Source organism: Heterodontus francisci, chromosome 15 (genome assembly GCF_036365525.1).
Source record: "Heterodontus francisci isolate sHetFra1 chromosome 15, sHetFra1.hap1, whole genome shotgun sequence".
Classification (NCBI taxonomy): domain Eukaryota; kingdom Metazoa; phylum Chordata; class Chondrichthyes; order Heterodontiformes; family Heterodontidae; genus Heterodontus; species Heterodontus francisci.
The window spans coordinates 87,482,650-87,506,403 of NC_090385.1; the positions used below are offsets into that span (position 1 = coordinate 87,482,650).

The window sequence follows — 23,754 nt, forward strand, 5'->3', positions numbered from 1 at the left end:
AGAACTGTTGATGGGAAGGAAGCTCAGAACACAACTTCCCATCCCCCCAAAAAAATTACTTTCAGGGCTGGAAGTCCAGGATTATCAGAGAGTTCAAGATAGAGAAAAGTCTTATCAAAAACAATAAGCTTATAATTATAACAGGAGATATCGCACCAAGAACCTACCTAAGTTTATGGAAGGAGAAAAGGTATGGGTACGAGACCAAGGCAGAGAAGGAGTAATCGTCCAGAGAGATGAGAATCAACAAAGATCTTATTTAGTACATACTTCAGAAGGTACTATATGAAGAAACAGGAGAAATCTTATCTCTATTCATCAAAGAAGTCATTTATATATTTGGATGAACTAGATGTTGAACCTGAAATTCAAAAAGCACCGGATACTACAAAACTCAGTGAAGGCTGTCCAAGCAGGGGAGCAAGAGTTCAGAGAAAGACTACTGATCTTCCAAGTCTGATAACAACACAATGAGAGAGAGTTGTGAAGCCTCCTGACAGATTGAATTTATGATGTCAGAAACTTGGGGGAGATGGGGTTGTATGTAAAAGTAAAAAACGAATGTATAAAAAAAATGGACAAAGACTTGTGGGGAGATGCAGTATAAGGGTTTGAAAGGGTTAATGTCTGGGACAGTGTGAGAGATCACATGAGAGGGAGACTTGAGAAGAAGAAGCAGCATGGTATCAGAGGAGTGAGTCCATACTTGAGTGTATATAGTTCTTTAGTATGCATTTAACTAGTTATTGGTAAAACTTACCGAAGACTCAGTAATCTCTCCTAGCTAGACTAACCAAACATACAACGTTGAGGTCATTCACAGGCTGTCATTGCAGGAGTATCTCATTGAGGCTGCTGTTACGAATAGTGCTGGGAGTGAATAAATGGCTGCCCATTCCTTCAGCCTTATCTCACATCCATTTTGCTTTGCCTCCATTTGTGTCATTCACCTCAGCAGCACTCTCAGTGCGGCCACAGTGAAGGCTGCTGCCCACCCTTTCACGCTGAATCGCCCTCCCGTCTCCTCAACTCACCCATGTCCCAAATTGGATGCCGACCCCGGAAGTGGGTTCTTAATTGGATGGCTTCTGGAGAATTGAACGAGAAGGTGCGCCAGTCTCGGTTCTGGGTTACAGACCCAGAATGAAAGCCGCCTTGCGTTTAAAAACTAAGGTGGGAAAATTCAGCCCAATGTTTCCACTTGTGGGGGAGTCCAAAACTAGCAGTCCTAAATATACAATATTCACCAATAAATCCAATAAGAAATTCAGGAGAAACTACTTTACCCAGAGAGTGGTTAAAAGTGGATCTTTCTACCATATGGAGTAGTTGAGGTGAATAGCATAGATGCATTTAAAGGGAAACTGGATAGGTACACGAAGGAGAAAGGAATAGAAAGATATACTGATAGGGTAAGACGGTGTTGAGTGGGAGGAGGCTCATGTGAAAATTAAACACTGGCACAAATCAGTTGGGCCAAACGGCCTGCATTTGCGCTGTAAATTGGAATTAATTCTCTGTATGTTTTGCTCGGCAGCTCGTGATCCACAAGCAAAATTTGCAGGAAAGCACAGCTTCAGAACATATGATGTCTGCAATGCAGTTTCATAGCAAGCCTTAAAGTAGGAAGAAAATATGCTTCAGTTTTTTTTATCTAAAGAGGAATTTTGAATCCTGGGTTCTTAAGTTTAGCAATATGTTGCAATGGTGGGCAAATATTTGCAGTATATTTGAAACTGTTACATGGAGCACAAATGACAATATTATGATTCTTCTACTGGGACTATGGCCCGATGTTTCCAGTAATTAAGTACAAAGATTGTGATTTTATTACGATAAAAATTTGTTTCAGAAATGAAATAAACGGTGTCAAGTTATGAGTCATTTTATTGTACACTTTACTACAGAAACTCCAGTTACAGAACTAGCATTTAAAACATTTTTAGCCTGGAGGAAGTTGCCATTGGGACGGTCCATGAAAGGTTCAGCACATGGAAGGGCATCTAAAATACAAAGTCACCGAGAACTCAGTGCTGCATTGTTTAAGACATTGGCCTTTCACCTCTGGGACCTAAGTTCAAATCTGCTGTCTGTAGAATCCCATGTGAAATTAGTTTTGGCGGTTGCTGTCAGCCCAGTTTATATCGGGCGCTAAATGCCACCAGTGACTCTCTCTCTCCTTCCTCCCACCCCCCACCCACCCCCCAACATTGTCTATAAACAACAGTGACTACGTTTCAAAGTAATTCAAAAGAAAAATACTGCAGATGCCACTCTATCACAGACCGTCCCTTTTATTCTTTCCTCCCTTCCACCCTTTCCCGTCCGCTGTACTTGCTTAAAACCTGTTGCATCTCTAACCTTTTTTAGTTCTAATAAAAGGTCATCAACCTGAAATGTTAACCCAGTTTTTCTCTCTACAGGTGCTGCCTGACCTGCTGAGTATTTCCAGCATTTTTTGTTTTTTCAAACTAACTCATGGTGCGTGAAATACTGAGGGAGATTTCTGAGAGATCCAATAAGGCACTATATAACTGCAAGCCTTTCTTACTGCGTTGAGTAATAAAGAAACTAGGAATTTTAATTTATATAGTGCCTTTCATGAGCTCAGAATAACCCAAAGTATCTCTCAGCCAATCAGTTGCAAACTTCTCTCTGATTCCACATTGTGGAGAGATGGCGGGGGCTCTTTGTAGTAACACTGGTTGAGATGAGGGTTTTTCTCTATCAGAAGTGTGTGCGGCATAATTGAAGTCTGTCATTTGCGGTCTTTCAATACTGGGAGAAGGCAAGGATTTGAAAGCAGTTGGGTAGGCGATTGGTTCTAGAGCACTGGGGGGCCCTGAGATGTGCATGTACAAGAGGAGCCTGGATCCTGGGGTCGGTGGCAAATGCGGATAGGGTCCTGAGATCACTTGAAGTATCTGGCTGGAGAGACTTGCATTGAGAATAGATTATTAAGTGTTTGTGTCTGAGAACAGTAGTGAGGGAATCCCATTGTTTGGGAGCAATGGGATGTTCCAGATCTTGGGAAACTGGTGTGAGCATTCATGAGTTTATGAACAGTTAAGGGGTAGGCACAGTTGGACAATAATAGGGAGGGGGATGAGATGTGGCAGTATTGATGGGGAAGGGGGTGAAGAATAATGTGGCCCAATGCATCTTAGACCATCCCTGGCCAACAGATACAGCTCCCCTTTCCATGTCCCTGAATCATTAGGCTTATTCCCAGCCTGAAGCTCTTTTTCTTGGTCTTCAATGTGCTTCAGGACTGTATTTGCTAACTGAATACCCTCCAGCAAAATGGTGCAGAATTTCCTATCATGCATCAGTATGATTGTGTCATTGTGAGTGGCAGGTTTTGTTATGGTATACCTTCTTATGCTGCTGATTAAGGTTTCTATTTCCCTTTTTGTTATGTTCTGCGAATGAGCTGTAGAGTTAATTTGTCAGAAAATATTTCATATGTTTTAACTGTCTTGGCTAAGAAATAAGATGGCCAGAGAGAAACAGGATGTTAAATAATGTGAGTTGTTTAAAAAAACAATAGATTTTGAAAGCTTCTTAAGGAAAACTGCCATTGTCAGTATTTTGCATATAGTTAGATAATGCAAACATTTTAATGTTAATTAATCACAGCAGTGTCAACAATGTGTTAAGTATCAATAATTTGAGTTTTTTCCTACAAATAAATGAATTTTCAAATTTTCTCCAGTAAAGGTCAAAGGTTTAGATTATCACTATCTGATTTGTTGTCAATAAGAAATATCATAATTGATCACAGCTGTGCTGGCTACAAATCTGAGGCCAATGTGTGAAAGCATTATTTGACCAAAATGTTCTCTACTCTTTCCATTCCTGTGCTCACTAAAGCAAACTATTTACAACACAGCTAGGTCATTCTGTCATTGTCTCTGTGTGACTCTTGTGACAGCAATTGAAAACTAATTCCACTGCCTAACCTCCCTTTGTATTTCCTCTGCTTCAAATATTAAAAGAAGCAATAGTCTGCCTCCAAACTGCATTCTTTGTGGCAATGCTTTCCATGTTCCAACAACCCTCTTTCTATTAACCCCTCCCTTCACTCTCCTCTTGGGCTTCTCTGCCCACTATCTCAAGTCTCTCATAATTATAATTTTGCAACCCTGGCATCATTCTGGTGAATCTATGGCTTTGATGTTCTTTCTACAATGAGGTGTCGAAAACTGCTCATTGTACTCCATTGCCTTGTAAATCCCCAAATGTCCACTGCTCCCCAATGCTAGTTGCTCAGCTCTCAACTATTCGCATCTTCCAGGTTCTTAGTGCTCAACTCTTTCACTGGCTCAACTGCCAATCATCCTCATTACACATGACCCATCACCCTCAGTTACTCACTACCCATTTCCCTCCTCTCCAAATAATCATGACTTTCTTTGAAGTTACTCACTTACATCCCAAATATTAATTTGTCCTAATCATCAACCTGAATTATTACTCAATGTTTTTACCATTTTTTGATTTGTTCTTGGGCTGTGAGTGTCGCTGACAAGGCCAGCATTTATTGCCCATCTCTAATTGTCCTTGAAAAGGTGGTGGTGAGCCGCCTTCTTGAACCGTTGCAGTCGATGTGGTGTAGGTACACACACAGTTTGACCCAATGCCATGAAGGAACGACGATGCAGTTCCAAGTCAGGATAGTGTGTAACTTGGAGGGGAACTTGCAGGTAGTGGTGTGCCTGCTGCCCTCGTCCTTCTAGGTGGTAGAGGTCACGGGCTTGGAAGGTGCTGTTGAAGGAGCCTTGGTGAGCTGCTGCAGTGCATTTTGTGGATAGTACACACTGTTGCCACTGTGCGCTGGTGGTAAAGAGAGTCCATGTTTAAGGCGGTGGATGAGGTGCCGATCAAGAGGGCTGCTTTGTCCTGGATGGTGTCAAACCTCTTGATTGTTGTTGCAGCTGCACTCATCCAGGCAAGTATCCAGAGAATATTCCATCATACTGCTGACTTTCATGAGTCACAAGGTGAGTCACTCGCTGCAGAATTCCCAGCCCCTGACTTTATCTTGTAGACACAGTATCTAGGACTGGAGGAAGGTTTGTTAGTGGAGTTCCCCAAGGGTTAGTGTTAGGACCCTTGCTGCTCTTGATATGTATTAATGACCTAGACCTTGGTGTACAGGACACAATTTCAAAATTTACGGATGATATAAAACTTGAAAACATTGTGAAGTATGAGCAGAATAGTGTAGAACTTCAAAAGGACATAGACAGGTTGGTGGAATTGGTGGATAAGTGGCAGATGAAATTGAATGCAGAGAAGTGTGAAGTGATTCATTTTGGTAGGAAGAATGCGGAGAGACAATATAAAATAAAGGGTGCAATTTTAAAGGGGGTGCAGAGGCAGAGGGACCTGGGTGTATATGTGGATAAATCATTGAAGGTTGCAAGACAGGTTGAGAAAGCAGTTAATAGAACATACAGCTCATAGGCTTCATTAATAGGGGCATAGAGTACAAAAGCAAGGAAGTTATGTTAAACTTGTATACAACACTGGAGTATTATGTTCAGTTCTAGGTGCCACACTTTAGGAAAGATGTGAAGGCATTGGAGAGAGTGCAGAAAAGGTTCACGGGAATGGTTCCAGGGATGAGGAACTTCAGTTACATGGATAGATTGGAGAGGTTGGGACTGTTTTCTTTGGAGAAGAGAAGGTTGAGAGGAGATTTGATAGAGGTATTCAAAATCATGAGGGGCCTGGACAGAGTAGATTGGGAAAAACTGTTTTCATTGGTAGAGGACTTGAGAACAAGAGGGCACAGATTTAAGGTGATTGGCAAAAGAAGCAATAATGACATGAGGAAAATCTTTTTCACACATCATGTGGTTAGGATCTGGAATGCACTACCTGAGAGTGTGGTGGAGGCAGGTTCAATCGAGGCATTCATGAGGGAATTGGATTGTTATCTGAAAAAGAAGAATGTGCAAGTCTACGGGGAGAAGGCCGGAGAGTGGCACTAGGGAAACTGCTCTTTCGGAGAATTGGTGCAAACACGATGGACTGAATATCCTCCTTCTGTGGTGTAACAATTCTGTGATTTTGTGTGGCTGATCCAGTTAAATTTCTGGTCAATGGTAACCCCCAGGATGTTGATGATGGGGGAATTCAGTGAAAATAATGCCACTGAATGCCAAGGGGAGATGGTTAGATTCTGTCTTGTTGGAGATGGTCATTGCCTGGCACTTGTGTGGCACAAATGTAACATGTAACTTATCAGCCCAAGCCAGAATGCCCCAGGTCTTGCTGCATGTGGGCACGGACTGCTTCGTATCTGAGGAGTTGTGAATGGTACTGAACAATGTTGAATCATCAGTGAACATCCCCATTACTGACCTTATGTTGTAGAGAATGTCTTTGATGAAGCAGTTGACGATGGTTGGGCCCAGAACACTACCCTTCAGAACTCCTGTAGCAATGTCCTGGAGCTGAAATGATTGGCCTCCAACAATTACAACAATCTTCCTTTGTACTAGGTATGACTGCAACCAGTGGAGAGTTTTCCCCCTGATTCCCATTGATTTCAGTTTTGCTCAGGCTCCTTGATGGCACACTTGGTCATATGCTGCCTTGATGTCAAGGGCAGTCACTCTCACCTCTGGAATTCAGCTGTTTTGTTCATGTTTGCACCAAGGCTGTCATGAGATCTGGAGCCGAGTGGCCCTGGCAGAACCCAAACTGAACATCGGTGAGCATGTTGTTGCTGAGTAAGTGCCACTTGATAGCGCTGTCGATGACACCTTGCATTACCTTGCTGATGATTGAGGGTAGACTGATGGGGCTCTAATTGGCCAGACTGGATTTGTCCTGCTTTTTATTGAGGGGACAAACCTGGGCAATTTTCCACATTGTCAGGTGGATGACTGTGTTGTCACTGTACTGGAACAACTTAGCTAAAGGAGTGGCTAGTTCTGGAGCACAAGTCTTCGGTACAGTGGAGGCTGGGTCATTGAATTTTTTCAAGGCTGAGTTAGATAGATTTTTACAAACATACGAATTTGGAGCAGGAGTAGGCCACTCGGCCCCTCGAGCCTGCTCCACTATTCAATAAGTTCGTGGCTGAACTGATTTCTCCACATTACCACCTACTCCCGACAACCTTTCCCCACCTTGCTTGTCAAGAATCTATCTACCTCTGCCTTAAACATATTCAAAGACTCTGCTTCGACCACCTTTTGAAGAAGAGAGTTCCAAAGACTCACGACCCTCTCAGTGAAAAAATGTCTCTCATCTCTGTCTTAAATGGGCAACCCCTTATTTTTAAACAGTGACCCCCTAGTTCTAGATTCTCCCACAAGGGGAAACATCCTTTCCACATCCACCCTGTTAAGACCCCTCAGGATCTTATGTTTCAATCAAGTCGCCTCTTAGTCTTCTAAATTCCAGTGGATACAAGCCTAGCCTGTCCAATCTTTCCTCATAAGACAGCCCGCCCATTCTAGGTATCAGTCTAATAAACTTTCTTTGAACTGCTTCCAATGCATTTGCATCCTTCCTTAAATAAGGAGACCAATACTGTATACAGTACTCCAGAATTGGTCTCACCAATGTCCCGTATAGCTGAAGCATAACCCCTCTACTTTTGTATTCAATTCCCTCGTGATAAATGATAATATTCTATTAGCTTTCCTAATTACGTGCTGTACCTGCATACTAACCTTTTGATTGACAAGGGAGTCAAGGGTTATGGGTGCAGACAGGGAAGTGGAGTTGAAATCGCAACCAGATCAGCCATGATCTTATCGAATAATGGAACAGGCTCAAAGGGCCGAATGGCCTACTCCTGCTTCTAAGTCCTATGTTCGTATATGTGGTCAGGGCCCATAGCCTTAACTGCATACAGTGCCTTCAGCTGTTTCTTGATATCATGTGGAGTGAATTGAATTGTCTGAAGACTGGCATCTAAGATGGTTGTAAGTGCTTTTGCACTGACATACTGGGCTCCCTTATCATTGAGGATGGGAATGTTTGTGGAGCCTCTTCCTTCAGTTAGTTGTTTAATTGTCCACGATCATTCACAACTGGATGTGGCAAGACTGCAGAGCTTTGATCTGATCCATTGGTTGTGGGATGGCTTAGTTCTGTCTATAGGTTGCTGCTTCTACTGTTTAGCATGCATGTAATACTGTGTTCTAGCTTCACCTGTAGGTCTTAATACTCAAATGATCACGGCCCCAAACTTTGCACCCCCTTTACTACTCCTTGTCCCTTCACTATTACTCCCGGCAGAAGGAAAAAAGCATCAGTCGACCTTGGGCCAACATTATTCATCTGTGTCAGCTGCAGAAAGGATTGCCACTCACAAGTTGACCTCTAGAGCCACAACAGACGATGTTCAATCCAGAAGTGATATTACACCCCATGCGCAGTCCATCATCTCCCGAGATGGACAGTGCTATCACTACTTCATGTACTCACAATCCCTTTAAATCCTCACTACTTTCCCCCTTTAACTGTTTCCTACTATCCCAAAATTAGTCTTTCCCCCTACAAATGCTTACTTCCCAATGCTGCTTAAGTTACTTTATTTATTCTTGGGATATTGTTGTTTCCAGCAAACCAGGGATTTATGTACACTCTCTAGTTGTCCTTGAGAAGGTGGTGGTGAGCCGCCTTGAACTGCTGCAATCCATGAAGTGAAGGTACCCCCACAGTGCCATTAAGTAAGGAGTTCCAGGATTTTGACCCAGCAACAATGAGGGTATGGCACTATATATCCAGGTCAGAGTTGTGTGGGACTTGGAGGAGAACTTGAAAGTGATGGTATTCCACTGCACCTGCTGCTTTCATTGTTCTTGGAGATGGAAGTCATGAGTTTGGGAGCGCTGCTGCAGAAGCCTCGGTGGCATGCTGCAGTAAATTCTGTAAATGGTGTGCACTGCAGCCAAGGTACACTGGTGGTAGAGGGAGTGGATGCTAAAGCCAGTGAATGGGGTGGCAGTCCAGCACAATGCTTTTCCTGGATGATGTTGAGCTTTTTGATTTTTGAAGATACTGGCAAATGGAGACTGTTCCATCATATTTCTGAATTGGAGAGGCTTTGGACAGTGTTACAAAAATTACTCTTATGTTAAATATATTTTTTGAGGATTCATTTTTGAAAGATTGAAGAGATGTTAAACTTTGGGGTTTCCAAAGAGGGTCATGTAAAGGCCACTTGATTTTGAAAAACAGCCCCTGGGATTGTTTTTTAAAAGGGATACTGAGAGGTCTTGTGAGGAAAACAAACCTTTCCGGGAAACCACCTGACTTCCAGCAACAACAACAACAAGCCTTTCCAGGAAACCACCTGACTTCCAGCACAATTAACAACAGAGGACTTTGGACACCTGGAGAAGTTGTTTACAAAGAAGTGATAGGTCAAGATTGATGGAGGTCAAAAGGTTGACCTCATGTTGTTGGTTTCGCTTTTGAGTTAGGGTGGAACTCTATAAAAAGGAAGAGCACTTCCAGGGGGAGAAGAGAATTCCCAAGGAAGGAGAGAAGACCACAACCCAGCTCAGCTTTCCAGCACCTCTCTAAAAGACCCTGAGAAGTCCACTGTGTCAACTCATCTCATCTCCTGTCTTTGAAGAAAAGCCTGCTAAATTAATTCTCAACGCCGCCTGAAGAGAACTGTTCTAAAGGATCCCAGTGACCCATTTAAGTGTACTCGGAGGCCAGACTGTATGCTAGTTTTGGAACACAAAGTATCTCATCTGCTGTTTCTTCAAGAATGAAAAAGTATTCAGCCCAAGTGGTTTTTTGTCTGTAATAGAGCTCTAAAAACAAAAATCTCTTTATTTTTCCAGTTAACTGGTGTATGTGTGTGTGTGAGTGTGAGGGGCTAAGGTAAAAAAGGAACTTTAATATTTCAATGTGTGTGTTTGTGCTTTACTTCATTACTGGTTAAGACTTGTTTTATAGTAAACTGATAATGTTGTTTAGTAAAGAAACCTGGTTGGTGTGGTTTATTCTGGAATAAAAATAAGGTCGATGATTGACCGTATCGGTAAGTGGGAAAAATTTAAATATATGTTGTGACCCGTGGAGAAGTGGAACTAGAATAAACAGTGCCTTCCTCCCGCCTCGTTCGTAACAACAGTCAGGAGGTGAGCCACGCACTACAGAATACCCAACCCCTGATCTGCTGTAGTAGCCAAGGCATTTTTGTGACTGGCCTAGTTGGGTTTCTGGTCAACGGTGTCTGGATCCCTCACAAATATTTGAAGACTGAGCATCTGTTTTCCAAACTGCAGCCTGCTTACTTCTTTGCATAGTACCATGTCCTCTAAAGATCCTGTGAGTATGCCTTGGAGATCAACTTATGTATATGTGCCTGTATTGCTATTGATTTCAACCATTGAAAATAGAAATACATTTTAAGAATCACCATACATATCTTTGCTGTCCTGTTTACACTTTCCCACTCTCAGTCAGTGGTTCTTGATAAGGTTTACCCTTGCTAAACTATCCACTTAGAATTCAACTCAATAGGTGAATAGGAGGCTAGAGATAATTAAGGTGGTGATCCCTCAATGGTAATGGCAATAAAGGGACTAAGTATGATGAGCGTACAATGATTAACTGCCAGAACAGGATTAGAAGCTCTTGCATCCGGTCACGTCTCAGATGCCAGTAATCAGCAGTGGTCCCCCCAAAAGACGTGGAGGGATCTGCCAGTGGTATTTTAAAATAAGCACAGTAACATTGTGTTTGGAACAGTTTGTTTCTTCACATTGATATAAAAGGTAAACTGTTTGTACTGTTATGTTTATAGTTTCCTGCCAAGGTATCTGATTATAACTAGCATCTGTCATTGCCCTCTGGGAACAGAACTTGGCTGCAAAGAACCAAGGATGCTTGGTAGTTAGCACCTTCAATTCTGCTTGTGAATATCCCTGAATATTTATTTTTGCAGAATTCATTCTAATACTTTGAAAATATATGTGCTGCTATTGCTAGAAAGCAAACAGTTTAGTTATGTTCTGCCACGCCAACAGAAATGAATTGTTGCATGCATGTCAATGTAATGCAGTCATTTTGTGTACAACATGTTTCGGGATATGCACGTTCTGGACAGGCCTGCATTTGGAATTGCTGCCTTGCCGTTAAATTTATGTGCCAATATCTAACTTTATAGTTCACTATGGCCACCAAATAACTTAAGATGAGCATCCCTATTCTTACTACACTGCAGTGAGTTCATTTTCAGAGCAACATAGCAGGCTGGGATTAGGTTGTAATCATTGAAATCTGATCTGCAGTTTCTATGAGTGAATCCAGATCATGTCATACCTTAATAACAACCTGTTATGGCCTAGAATGTAATGCCTGAAAGGGTGGTAGAAGCAAATTCAATCGTGACTTTCAAAAAGGAATTGGATATAAATTTGTATGGCTTTGGGGAAAGAGAAATGGAGTGGGACTAATTGGATAGCTTGTTCAGAAAGTTGGCACAGGCAGAATGGCCTCTTTCTGTGCTGTATGATTCTATGATAATCATTGAAGTACTCATGCTCTTTTTGTTTCAATGTTGTGCACAGGGCTCGACGACTGTCTCCAGCAATATATAAAGAACTTTGAAAGAGAAAAGATCAATGGAGATCAGCTTTTACACATTACACATCAGGAGCTTGAGGAGTTAGGTGTTACACGCATTGGCCATCAGGAACTTATCTTGGAAGCAGTTGATCTGCTCTGTGCATTAGTAAGTTCCAGTTTCATCTTTTGTTTTACCTATCCCTGCTATTAAGCAGCAAAGACTGCAGCCACCATTTGGACATGATACTCAATTGGTTGCTGAAAATATGGTTAACTATTGCTTTATTACTTTTCTAGTGGCTATTCATTATGGCATCTTATTTCTTGGTTTAAAAGTGATAATACACTACTGATTAGGAGTAACCTTTTGAGTGTGTGTTGACACTCGCTGCCATTACATATCTGAAAATCATTGGCAATGCAGCCACCAATTTCCAGTTTCCTGAGCATGTCAGCCTAAAGACCCAACTCTTTGGAGTGCATTTTGAACCCACAATCTTCTAACTCAGTGGTGAAAGTGTTGCCCCTTAGCCACAGCTGGCACTTAACTGAAGCAAGGTACATGGCTAACCATACGTTATCAGGAATTTCACTGGTGACATTTTGGCCTTGATTTTCACTCGGGTGTGGTGAGATCCTGGCAGCAGACAACAAGCCCTGAAAGGCCGAGGAGGTGGAGTCCCTGCCAATCTTAATGCAAGTTATCATTTAAATAAATCTCTGCAGAGTCCAGCCTGACATCCGGTCAGATTGACTTGCTGAGCAGCGGATGTGAGTGGGCATCTGGTGGAAGGAGGCCACAGCTGTGAGGGAACCATGTGAACAGTCCCTGGCAGTCAGTGTAGTGGGAGAAGAATATTGGCAGGGATTGGAAGATGGAGACGTCTCTGAGTAGGATCAGGAGGGTTGGAGGGGTGAGGGGGGGTGAAGTCTCCTGGCAGGGATCACAATGGGATGAAGTCTCTTGGCAGGGACCGCGATGGGGTGAAGTCTCTTGGCAGGGATCGGGGTGGGGTGAAGTCTCTTGGCAGGGGCCAGGAGTGAGGGGCAGGATCGGGTCAAAGATCGGGAAGGGGGTAGCCTGGCACAAGGGAGGCCCAAGGTTTCCTAGTAAGGCCTAGAGAAACACTCCTGCCCCTGTTGCTCACAAGGAAACCTAAAATATAACTTTTAAACTCATCTGCTCAGTTTCTTCTGCTTCACAATCCAGCTGCCGACAGGTTTGCCTTATTGCAAAGCCAATGGTGACCCCCACACTCTGCTCAGGCCTTCAACCACAATTGCAGACCAGAACCCGATGACAACATTGGACCAGATCTGCATATTTAAAATAGAACGCTGCTTCCTTCCTGCAGGTATCCTGCTCAAAAGAGCACGTTAATATTGGGACATGGCGGGAAGGTAGCAGGATCAGAGGAGGTATGTGATTCACCTTACTTTAACTGGCTCCCCACCTGTTTTCACCAGAGGGGAGGCAGTTAAAATTAGGGCCTTTGTCACCATTGAAGTCTTATCCTGGTCAACATTGTTCCTTCACCAATACTGTACATGGAATTGAGCGTTTATCTCATTGCTGCTTATTGGATCTAGCTGAGCAAAATATGTTAACCTACATAACAGTGACTGCACATCAAAGTATTCACTGCATCTAAAGCACGTTTATGAAGATGCGGTAAGGCATTATATAAAAGTCATTTTTTTGGCCACATGAATTAAAATTTTATGAATTTGATTCTAATAGGAAATAATGACATAATTCGCTGAGGATCACTATTCAGCAAGAGAGGAAAGTAAATTATTAATTTTTGCTTCTGGTAGTGTTACTTCTTTAAGCCAGAGAATGTGAAATATTTACTAATCAATCTCAGTTTATGTACATTTTCTATTATAACTAATGTGTATTGTGCATGACAGTAGTTCTGTATTAAATAGATCCTGCAGTCACTGGATAGCTTCTGCCAATAGACATTCGATCCTTGACACGACAATGATTATAGTAGCAGCTGCAGCCCAAGTGCTCCTGTTCATTGAATTACTGCAGTGCAGAGCCACTGGGGGTGGGACAAAATGAGATAGCAGCAGAAAATTCATGTCTCAAGCACTAATATGTATGATAATCTGAAGTAATTAGAAAATTCAGATCTGCATTAACTTAGCCAGAGGCAAGCATATTTTAATGTAAAATAAACATAATATTTAGTTTTTTTATACACGTTATTCTCAATTAATCATTTCTAACATTGTGTTGCTGGTTGTTGATCAACAACTGTTATAAACAGATAATTTTAAGGAAAAATAATTTTGAAATAAATGACCTGGTATCAGTGATGATATAAAATTACGGTACTCAAGATTTGCACAAAGGAGAGCTTAATATAGTCACCTGAAATCTGAGATGTTGAAACATTTTCCTTGCAGACCCTTACGTGTCTGCTTTAGGCTGTTGCGCATGCTTGCAGAGCTTTTGTCAGTTTTCAGCTGTTGAATGCATATGCAGAGAGCTCTGCTGCTGGGTGGTTAATATTTAATTTGAGAAGACGTACAGTGGAAAACAGAGTCAATCCTCTCTCAAAACATAGAAAAGATTCCAGACCAAGTTTGTCAACATCCTAGGAGGTCTGTGAAGCACCTGGGTGCTTCAGAAATGTGGTTCCACATGTAGTCTGGGACTATAACACATTTAGCATGAAGCCCAAATGTGAAATTAACTGCTAGAGCTGGCCCCACACCTTTCGTCTTCTGTGGATGGAAGATGGCTGATTGGGATCTGACTGCTGAATCATGTTGCTTTGTGCATTATGTGGACCCGAAATTTGCAAATGGTGCTGAAGTGATAGTATATTGACAACCTTGTGTAAATGTGACAGTTATGGAGTGTTCCAGTTGCTTTCTGCTTCAAACGTTGAAGCAACTTTTATTCTTCAATGTAGCATTGTGAAATCTACTATTTTGGAACAATGTTGTAGTTTCATTTTTCCCTAGCTTTTTACTGTTGGCATCATATGAATTCAAATGGTATCTTGTGTACTGTCACAGAAACATGGAGATGAATGTTGATGGAGGGGCAGATATTCAAAGTGAGCCTGGGGATGATTATTTGAGGTAGCTCAATGACATTGTGATGTTTCTGTGTGATATGTGTGCGCTACGAGGATAGATATTGTGAAGTTAAAGCTACTGGTCATTTGTGGTACTCCTACAATATTTCTCTTTCACTATTTTAACTGGGCATTAACTTGTTTGTTTCAAATCGGTAAATGGTGGACAAAGGAATATTGTGCAAACATGTTAATCAATTTCTCAACTATAATCGTTCATGATTTAATTTATTTGTGTCATCAACTTTGTTCCCACTCTGAGAAACACATACAGAAGTTCTATGAATGAGTGCTAAATATAAATGTAGGCATTTACAGGTAACTGTGAGAGCTAACTGTTTGTTGTCCTTTGGAGACAATTATCCATAGGAAAATATAGGAGCAGGGAACATTGACTGGTTTCAAGCTAGTAACCCTCCCTTAAATATTTGAAGTGTTTTTACAACAACATCTTACAACAACAGTAATTTCTGTACTTTAGAGTACCTTACTTAGTTTAGGTATGACTGAGGGCCCCTAAAAGAATATGTCATGTTCATGTCTAATATAGTGAGGGGAGCTGTTAATATTCCTGAAGACAGCACAGTGGTATTATTATTGTGTCAGTCATGTTCCTTCAACATCCATTCTACTGTCATTTATATCTTTCCTTTGCTCAGCATCACATTATTTCTTCTACCCCAATGTGGAGACCATGGAATAATTTGAGGAGCTGGGTGATGCAGAATGTTAGACATTAGCCTTTCACCTCCAGATTCAAATCTCAGTCAGAGAGATGGGATGAAAGACTCATTTCCTTTGCCTGCTGCCTATAAGGATGTGTGAAATAAGTTTGAGCTTGCAGAATGAATCTGACTAACTTGGTATTAATTGTCACTCAGGAAATAAACGTCACTATCAGAGATGGTCTCGAGATAGGGCCTGGACACATTATTGATAGACAGTAAAAGGAGCTTTACTGTGTGTTGCCTGAACTACAACTGACTGGGGAGTGCTTGATTTTGATACGGGTGCCTGAAATTTCCCTCATCAACAGCCTTCACCTTAAGTGCAAAAACACAAATGCTTTTCAACAGGAATATCAGTCATAGACAGGAGTGTAAGCAATCGTCTATATAGTTCAATGAATGATTTATTTTTATTTATTTATTTAGAGATACAGCACTGAAACAGGCCCTTCGGCCCACTGAGTCTGTGCCAACCAACAACCACCCATTTATACTAATCCTACATTAACCCCATATTCTCTACCACATCCCCACCATTCTCCTACCACCTACCTACACTAGGGGCAATTTACAATGGCCAATTTACCTATCAACCTGCAAGTCTTTGGAGGTGGGAAGAAACCGGAGCACCCGGCAGAAACCCACACAGACACAGGGAGAACTTGCAAGCTCTGCACAGAGCAGTACCCAGAACTGAACCCAGGTCGCTGGAGCTGTGAGGCTGCGGTGCTAACCACTGCGCCATTGTGTCGCCCGATGAATGTCTGTCAATGAGTTTAAAGTAACAATTTAGTGTCAGGGCTCTGCTGACTTTCTAAAAAGGTTTATGATTTCATCAGAACTATTTGCTTAAATTGCTGCTTTTAACTGTCAGTCATCTGTTACCTACATGGAACACACTGCTACTCTTGGGTATTAGGTGTTAAATACAAAGGTCGTTAGAATTTTTTGAATGCTGAGAAGGTCAATTAAATGGATTTCAGGCTTTTTGGAATGATTTCTCAGAGGTATTTCTTAAAATATTAAATACAATATATTGTAAAAAAAAACTGCCTCAGTTTTCTATTGTTGGTAATTTTTTTGGCCCTTTTGAAATTTCTGTCCTTCCACATTTGAAAGTGCACTGCCTCTTCGCCCAGGAAATTGCAGTTACAAACATCCACCATTGTATTTCTCCTTTTTCCTCAATATTCTCCTCTCCTCTCTCTCCTGCAAAGCATTGACACCCACAGCTGTGGCTCAGTGGTAGGACCCTTGCCTCTGAGTCAGAAGGTTGTGAGTTGAAGTCCCACTACAGGAACTAATGCAAAATCCTCATTGACTCTGCAGGTGCAGTGCTGAGGTGCTGCTGCCCTGTCAAAGGTACTGTCCTTTGGATGAAACATTAAACCAAGGCTCTATCTATCCTCATCGGTTGATGCAAAAATCTCATGGCATTGTTTTGAGGAAAAGCGGGTAGTTCTCCCCAGTGTCCTGGCCAATATTTATTCCTCTACCAACAACTAAAATGGACCAGATTTTTTGGTCATTATCACATTGTTGTGGTCCTTCCTTTGTGAAAACTAGCTACTGTGTTTGCTACATTTTAACAGTGTCTACACTTTGGTAGTACTTCATTGGCTGTAAAGTGCTTTGGGCTGTCTGTGGGTAATGAAAGGTGCTATAAAAATGCAAGTCTTCCTTTCTCATTTTTTCACTCGGGTACAGTTTCACAGACAACAGTTTCCCTCCAGTACCTTGTCTAAGTGGCTATTATTTATGTATGAACCCATATGAACCCAGTCAGTCCCAGCAAGCTGTCTTAACTGTGAAGGACATTACAACTGAGTCCAATGGTGTTCTTGCCCAGTATTCACAAGCAGGCATTTATATAATGGCCTTTTGGGTAGCTATTCAGAACAGAAATCCCCATTTCATCATTCTGTGACTCTGTGACAGAATTTTAATTGCCAAGTGGAGGTGAGTTCGGGTGCGGATGGGGCGTTAAATACCCAAAAAATGCCAGCGTGTGGAAGCCTGACATGATCCCACCCATTTCCGGGTTTCATTGGGACATGTTCCGAGGTGAGCAGGAAGCCCCCATTAAGTAGTCATTTGAATATTTAAATGATGAATTAATTAAGCCTTTATCCTGAATTCTGTCTTTAACAGCCAGTGCGCAGATTTCCTGAGCTGTATGGAACTCGCCGGGGTCAACAAGGTGAGAGCCCATGGCGAGCCATTGGTCAATGAAACTGACAGGCTGGAAAGCCTTCAAACCATGAAACTGCATAAATGCTGCCCTGCCTATTGGAAAAGCTTGTACTCACAGCACTTGTTCTGAGAGTGTGATTTCCCTGCGTTAATGGTGATTTTCAACTTTTTGGAAGTAATTTCACCTATCTTGGAATTTGCTGAAGATGATGTGAATTTTGCTGCTGTTAGCCTTAGCATGGGACTAGCTTATGCAGCTATAGCTGATGAAGAACAAGGCCAGCAGCCATACCAACACCAACAACAGCAGCTGCCTTCTCTGCAGCCGCATCCACTCCACAGGACAGAGGTGATGGGTGCAGAGCTCCAGTTCAAAGGAGGCGATACCTCCAGCACAGGGTCTATAGGCAGAGGATCAGCTTCCTCAATATGATGGAGCAACAACAGTGCCTCAGGAGGTTGTGGCTTTCATGGCAGCTTGTTGCTGTCATTGACAGCCTCCTGGGAGAAGACCTCCTTCCAAGAGGGCCAGGTGGACAAGCATGGCCAGTGGTCATCAAAGTTGCCACAGCCCTGAATTTCTTCCCCTCCAGCTCCTTCTAGTTGTTGATGACATCTGAAGGATTTCACAATCAACTGCTCACAAGTGTATTTCCGAGGTGACTGATGTCATGTTTACCAAGGCCTTCATGTATGTCTACTTTGATACTGATAAGGAGGGCAGTCAGACACAGAAGGGTCTCATATTTGCTGGATTCAATTTTCAGCTCATATGTGAACACTGGAAGGTTATCATGCATGTTTGTGCAAGATATCCTGGAAGCTGCCATGATGCCTTCATTCTGTGACAGTCACTTCTCCCACAGGTTTTCAAATCTCCGCGCAAATGAGGGGTTGGCTTCTTGGAGATAAGGCTATGCTCTGAGGACCTGGCTCATGACACCTGTGTGGACCCCTACCACTGATACAGAGGAAAGGTACAAGAGAGCCACATGACCACAGGGCGATCATTGAGCAAGCCATTGGATTGCTGAAGATGTGATTCAGGTGCCTGAACAAATCGAGGGGTGCCCTTCAGTATGCCCCAGCAAGACTGTCCAGAATGTTAGTGCTCTGCTGTGCCTTGCAAACATGGCACTGTAGAGAGAAATGGGGCTGCAGGAGGGGGAAGATACAGACTGCTCAGCATCCTCAGAGGAGGAGGAAGATGAGGAGGAGGAGCCTGATGTGGCCAGGGTGCTTTTTTTATTCGTTCATGTAATGTAGGCATCACTGGCTAGGCCAGCACTTATTGCCCATTCCTAATTGCCCTCAAGAATGTGTGGTGAGCTGCCTTCTTGAACTGCTGAAGTCAATGTGGGGCACACATACAATGCTGTTAGAAAGGGAGTTCCAGGATTTTGACCCAGCAGCAGTGAGGAAACGGCGATACAGTTCCAAGTCAGGATGGTGAGTGGCTTGGAGGGGAAATTGCAGACGTTATTCCCATGCATCTGCTGCTGATATCCTTCCAGGTGGTAGAGGCCTCAGGCTTGGAAGATGCTGTCTAAGGAGCCTTGGTGCATTGCTGCAGTGCATCTTGTAGATGGTACACACTGCTGCCAGTGTGCGTCGGTGGTGAAGGGAGTGAATGTTTGTCGATGGGATGCCAATCAAGCGAGCTGCTTTGGATGGTGTCGAGCTTCTTGAGTGTTATTGGAGCTGCACCCATCCAGGCAAGAGTATTCCATCACACTCCTGACTTTTGCCTTGTAGATGGTGGGCAGGCTTTGGGGAGTCAGGAGGTGAGTTACTCACTGCAGGATTCCTAGCCTCTGACCTGCTCTTGTAGCCACGGTATTTATATGGCTACTCCAGTTCAGTTTCTGGTCAATGGTAACCCTAAGGATGTTGATAATCGAGAGTAGACTGATGGGTGGGTAATTGGCTGGGTTAGATTTGTCCTCTTTTTTGTGTACAGGACATACCTGGACAATTTTCTACATCGCCGGATAGATGCCAGTGTTGTAGCTGTACACGAACAGCTTGGGTGTGGGGGCGGGGGGGTGGGTGGCGGGTGCTATGGAGTGCAGGTCTTCAGTACTATTGCCGGAAAGTTGTCAGGGTCCAGAGCCTTTGCAATATCCAGTGTCTTCTGTCATTTCTTGATATCACGCGGAGTGAATCAAATTGGCTGAAGACTGGCATCTGTGATGCTGGGGACTTCATGAGGAGGCCTGCAACCATTCACCTGTGACAGGCTTATACAGGCACGATTCAGAATAAACTGAGTGCAAGAAGCCATGTGGCACTCCAGTGCTGCATCCACTGCCCCCCCTCTGCCCCCACATCACCAATTGCGCAAGTCATTCCCACAGTCATGAAACTTCTATCACTTTCACACAGTTTGATTATCCTCCACTCGAGTCATACCATTCTCTTGAAGGCTAATGTCCATGTGGATTTTGGAATGCAAAAATGGAGATGGCAGGAGAGTTGAAGGAAAGTGCTAGATTCATTTACAATTCCACAAACATAATGGCATTGACATTGTTATAAACACCTAAGTGAATCCCCTGTGCATCCTCTTAGCTTTATATTATTCCTACATCACGCTACCCCTGTTGCTTCATCAGAGCTAGAGGCAGGCTGCTCGTTCCCCTGTTCTGACAGTTGGGATGCTTGTGGCAGATGTCCTATGGGTGTTGGAGCCCATGAGAGCAAAGACTTCCCCACCAGCACCTGTGCAGGGATAGGCTCAGCCATTGGGACAGGACCAGAACGTGGGGCTTTGACTGAGTAACGGGAGGGGGCAAGGGATGAGAGATGAGTGTGAATTGAGCAGAGCCCCCACTTCCATGTGCCCTTTCTTTATCTTTTCTCTCATGGCCCACCTGGACTTCCATGCTAGCCAAGAGAGCACTTTGCTGGACTTGAGTGAGGTGCTGAACGGCCAAGGTGAAGCTTTTCTTCATCCTGTTTAAAGTGGCGGACTGAGTATGCAGGCCGTTGGTGAGGGTAAGCATGAACTCGATTGCCTACCGCGTCTAATTCTCCATGAGGGTGGCCACTCTTTCCATGGAGGTGAGCATCGATGCAAATGCCTGAGACATAATGGCACAAATGCTAGAGACAGACATGTTCAATTTTTCACGACTTGCTTCCATTTTTCTTCTGCCAGCAGTTTGTATAAAGCCATTCTGACCCCTTGACAGAGTCCTTTTAAATAGATATCCTTCCATTGACAGGTGCATGTGTCATCATGCCAGCACTCTGTGATTGGTCAGGAAACCCAGTAGTGAGCTGGTAACGCCATGCCTGAGTTAAATGGTCACAGCAAAGGCTCGTATGGAAACAAACTGATTCCCGACCTCCTGCAGGCAGCCCCACCCGCCCCTCCGCACCCACTGCTGCGAGCAGAGCAATTCAAAGAAAATTCGACCCCATGGCCGAGATTGTATCTGGGAGACGGGGGTGGGGTCTCGATGTCTGGCAAAAGCGATGTGGAGAACTCCACGTTGCCTCTTTTGTGGGATTCCTGCTGAATCAAGTGCCAATTAGGCACTTAACTGGACAGCGGCAGACCTTTCACAGGATCAAGGACCCTGGCGATTGAAGTCCTGCCCTCTGAGAGCTGCCGGCCAATCGGATGCTGGCGGCTCTTTCACTGAGCAGTGCCACCATGGATGCGATGGCTGCTGCTGGTGGAGCACCCATCCAAGGCCCATGGAATGGCACTGGACCCAGGACACAGCTGGATCAGGGTGGGAGGGATCTTGCGGGGTGGGAGTCAGAGGGGAAAGGAAGGGGGTATAGAGGTGTCGGCAGCAAGGGCAGGGAGATGGCTTTCAGCGGGTCCCCCCCCCCCCCACCCCCCGACTTCCCAATACTGGGTCCCTCGTTCAGGCACTATGTGACTTTTAATGAAGGCCCCCTACCACCCAGTCCCTTGAGCCTTCAAGTAGCCGGCATGGTTTTTTGTGCCATGTCTCCTATGCGGTGACAGGGCCACCCACCGCTCGGCTAAATGTGACGATGGTGGGATCAGGCCCTTAATTGGGACCGAATTGGTGGCGGGGCGGGAAGGCCAATCACAGGCCTTCCTGCCCTGTACTTAATTTCGGCGGAGGCAGGAAGGTGGCGGGGTCCCCTGGCTGCCATCATTCCACAGGATTATATGCTCTCCCCACTTCCAAACCTGCCAGGGGGAGAGAATAAAATATCCCCCCATGTTTCTACAGCAGTTGTATTGCCCTCTTTTACTACCCAATTTGAGATCAGCAAAGTTCAAGGTTGATATCTAGGACCTTCTCGTCTATATTCATGGGATGTGAGCATTGCTGACAAGTTTAATTGTCCACCAGCATTCTTGACTGTATGTGGCAGGACTGCAGAACTTTGATCTGATCCATTGGTTGTGAGATGGCTTAGCTCTGTCTTTCGGATGCTGCTTGCGCTGTTCAGCACGTAGTCCTGAAAAGTAGCTTCACCAGGTTGGCACTTCATTAGGTATGCCTGGTGCTGCTCCTCTACACTCTTCATGGAACCAGGATTGCCCCCCTGGCTTGATTGTAATGGTAGAGTGAGGGATATGCCATGCCATGAGATTACAGATTGTGGTTGAATACTGTTCTACAGTTGCTGATGGCCCATTGCGCCTCATGGATGCCCAGTTTTGAGCTGCTAGCTCTGTTCTGAATCTATTCTATTTAGCACAGTGGTAATGCCACACAACACAATGGAGGGTGCCCTTAGTGTAAAGATGGACTTTGTCTCCATAAAGACTATGCGGTGGTCACTCTTCCCAACATCAGCTGTGGGAGGGTGATAGGTGGCAATCTGCAGATGGTATCCTTGCCCATGTTTGACCTGATGCCTTGAGACTTCATGGGGTCCCAAGTCAATGTTGAGTACTCCCACGGTCACTCCTTCCCAACTGTACTGCCATCTCTGATGGATGGTGATGGTGATGTCTTGAACATTAGTTGCAAGATATTATTCGGTGAGCATGACTCGTGAGCTTGATCAGTCTGTGGGACAGCTCTCCCAATTTTGGCACAAGTCCCAGATGTTATCAAGGAGGACTTTGCAGGGTCGACTGGGCAGGGTGTAACTTGTCGTTTCTGGTGCCGAGGTCGATACAGGTGGTCTATCTGGGTTTATTCTTATTCGACTTTTCTGTACCAGTTTGATACAATTGAATGGCTTGCTGAGCCATTTCAGACGGCAGTTAAGAGTCAGCCACATTGCTGTGGATCTGGAGTCACATGTAGGCCAGAATGGATAAGGTCGGCAGATTTCCTTCTCTGAAGGGCATTAGTGAACCAGATGGGTTTTTATGCCAATCCAGTAGTTTCATGATCATTATTACTGAAACTAGCCTTTAATTCCAGATTTATTAATTAATACCAGATGCTGTGAGATTGAACTCATGTCTCGGTGGCATTAGACTGGGCCTCTGGATTACTAGTCCAATAACATTACTGCGATGCTACAATGCCCTATCAAAAAAGATCATGACAAATGAGATTTGTGATTCACTTTAAAACACAAAGCAGCACTCATTATTGGCTGTACCAAATAGCATTTATAATGTTTTTCTTTCCCATCTTTCTGACTGCATGGTGGAATTTGAAAGATGTTAAGAATTTGTTGTGTAACGGCATTGAAGCACTGAAACTTTTGAATCCTGTGTTTCACCCTAAGTATTATTTTGCCATGTGCCTTGTCTGTTTTGACTCTTTATGACATCCAAGGATGCAATTGTCCTGTCTGACCTTTTGCTGAAGGAAGAATTTCATTAAAATGGCACCAATGGTATAACTGGTATTTCATTCAAAAGAGACCTTTACTTGAGAAGAAACCTTTAACCTTCTCCCTTGAGAATATAACTTTGACAAGCAGTAGATATTTATTTAATGGGTAAGAATAAGTCAGATTAAGTCCAATATTTAATTGGAGGAAATTTCTGGTCATCCCTTACTGAATGTCAGACAAGCATAAAGGGGTTGACAGAGATGATGGTGAGGTAGAGCTGGGTGTCATCAGTGTAAATGTGGAAACTGATGCTGTGGTTTTGGATAATATTGCTGAGTGGAATCATGCAGGGGCTAGGCTCCTTGGGACACTGGAGGTAATGGTGCGCGAGCCATTGTACTACAAGCCATTGTAGGTGATTCTTTGGCTACGATTGGATA

General features: G+C 43.6%; 1 protein-coding gene across 1 annotated transcript in view; it reads left to right on the plus strand.

Moving 5' to 3' along the window:
* Window positions 1-23,754, plus strand: part of si:ch211-26b3.4 (connector enhancer of kinase suppressor of ras 2) — an 867,895-nt gene that overhangs the window by 79,000 nt on the left and 765,141 nt on the right. The window contains exon 2 of the mRNA XM_068047793.1: window positions 11,562-11,725. Coding sequence (XP_067903894.1) covers window positions 11,562-11,725 — 164 coding nt within the window. The remainder of the gene's footprint in view (window positions 1-11,561; window positions 11,726-23,754) is intronic.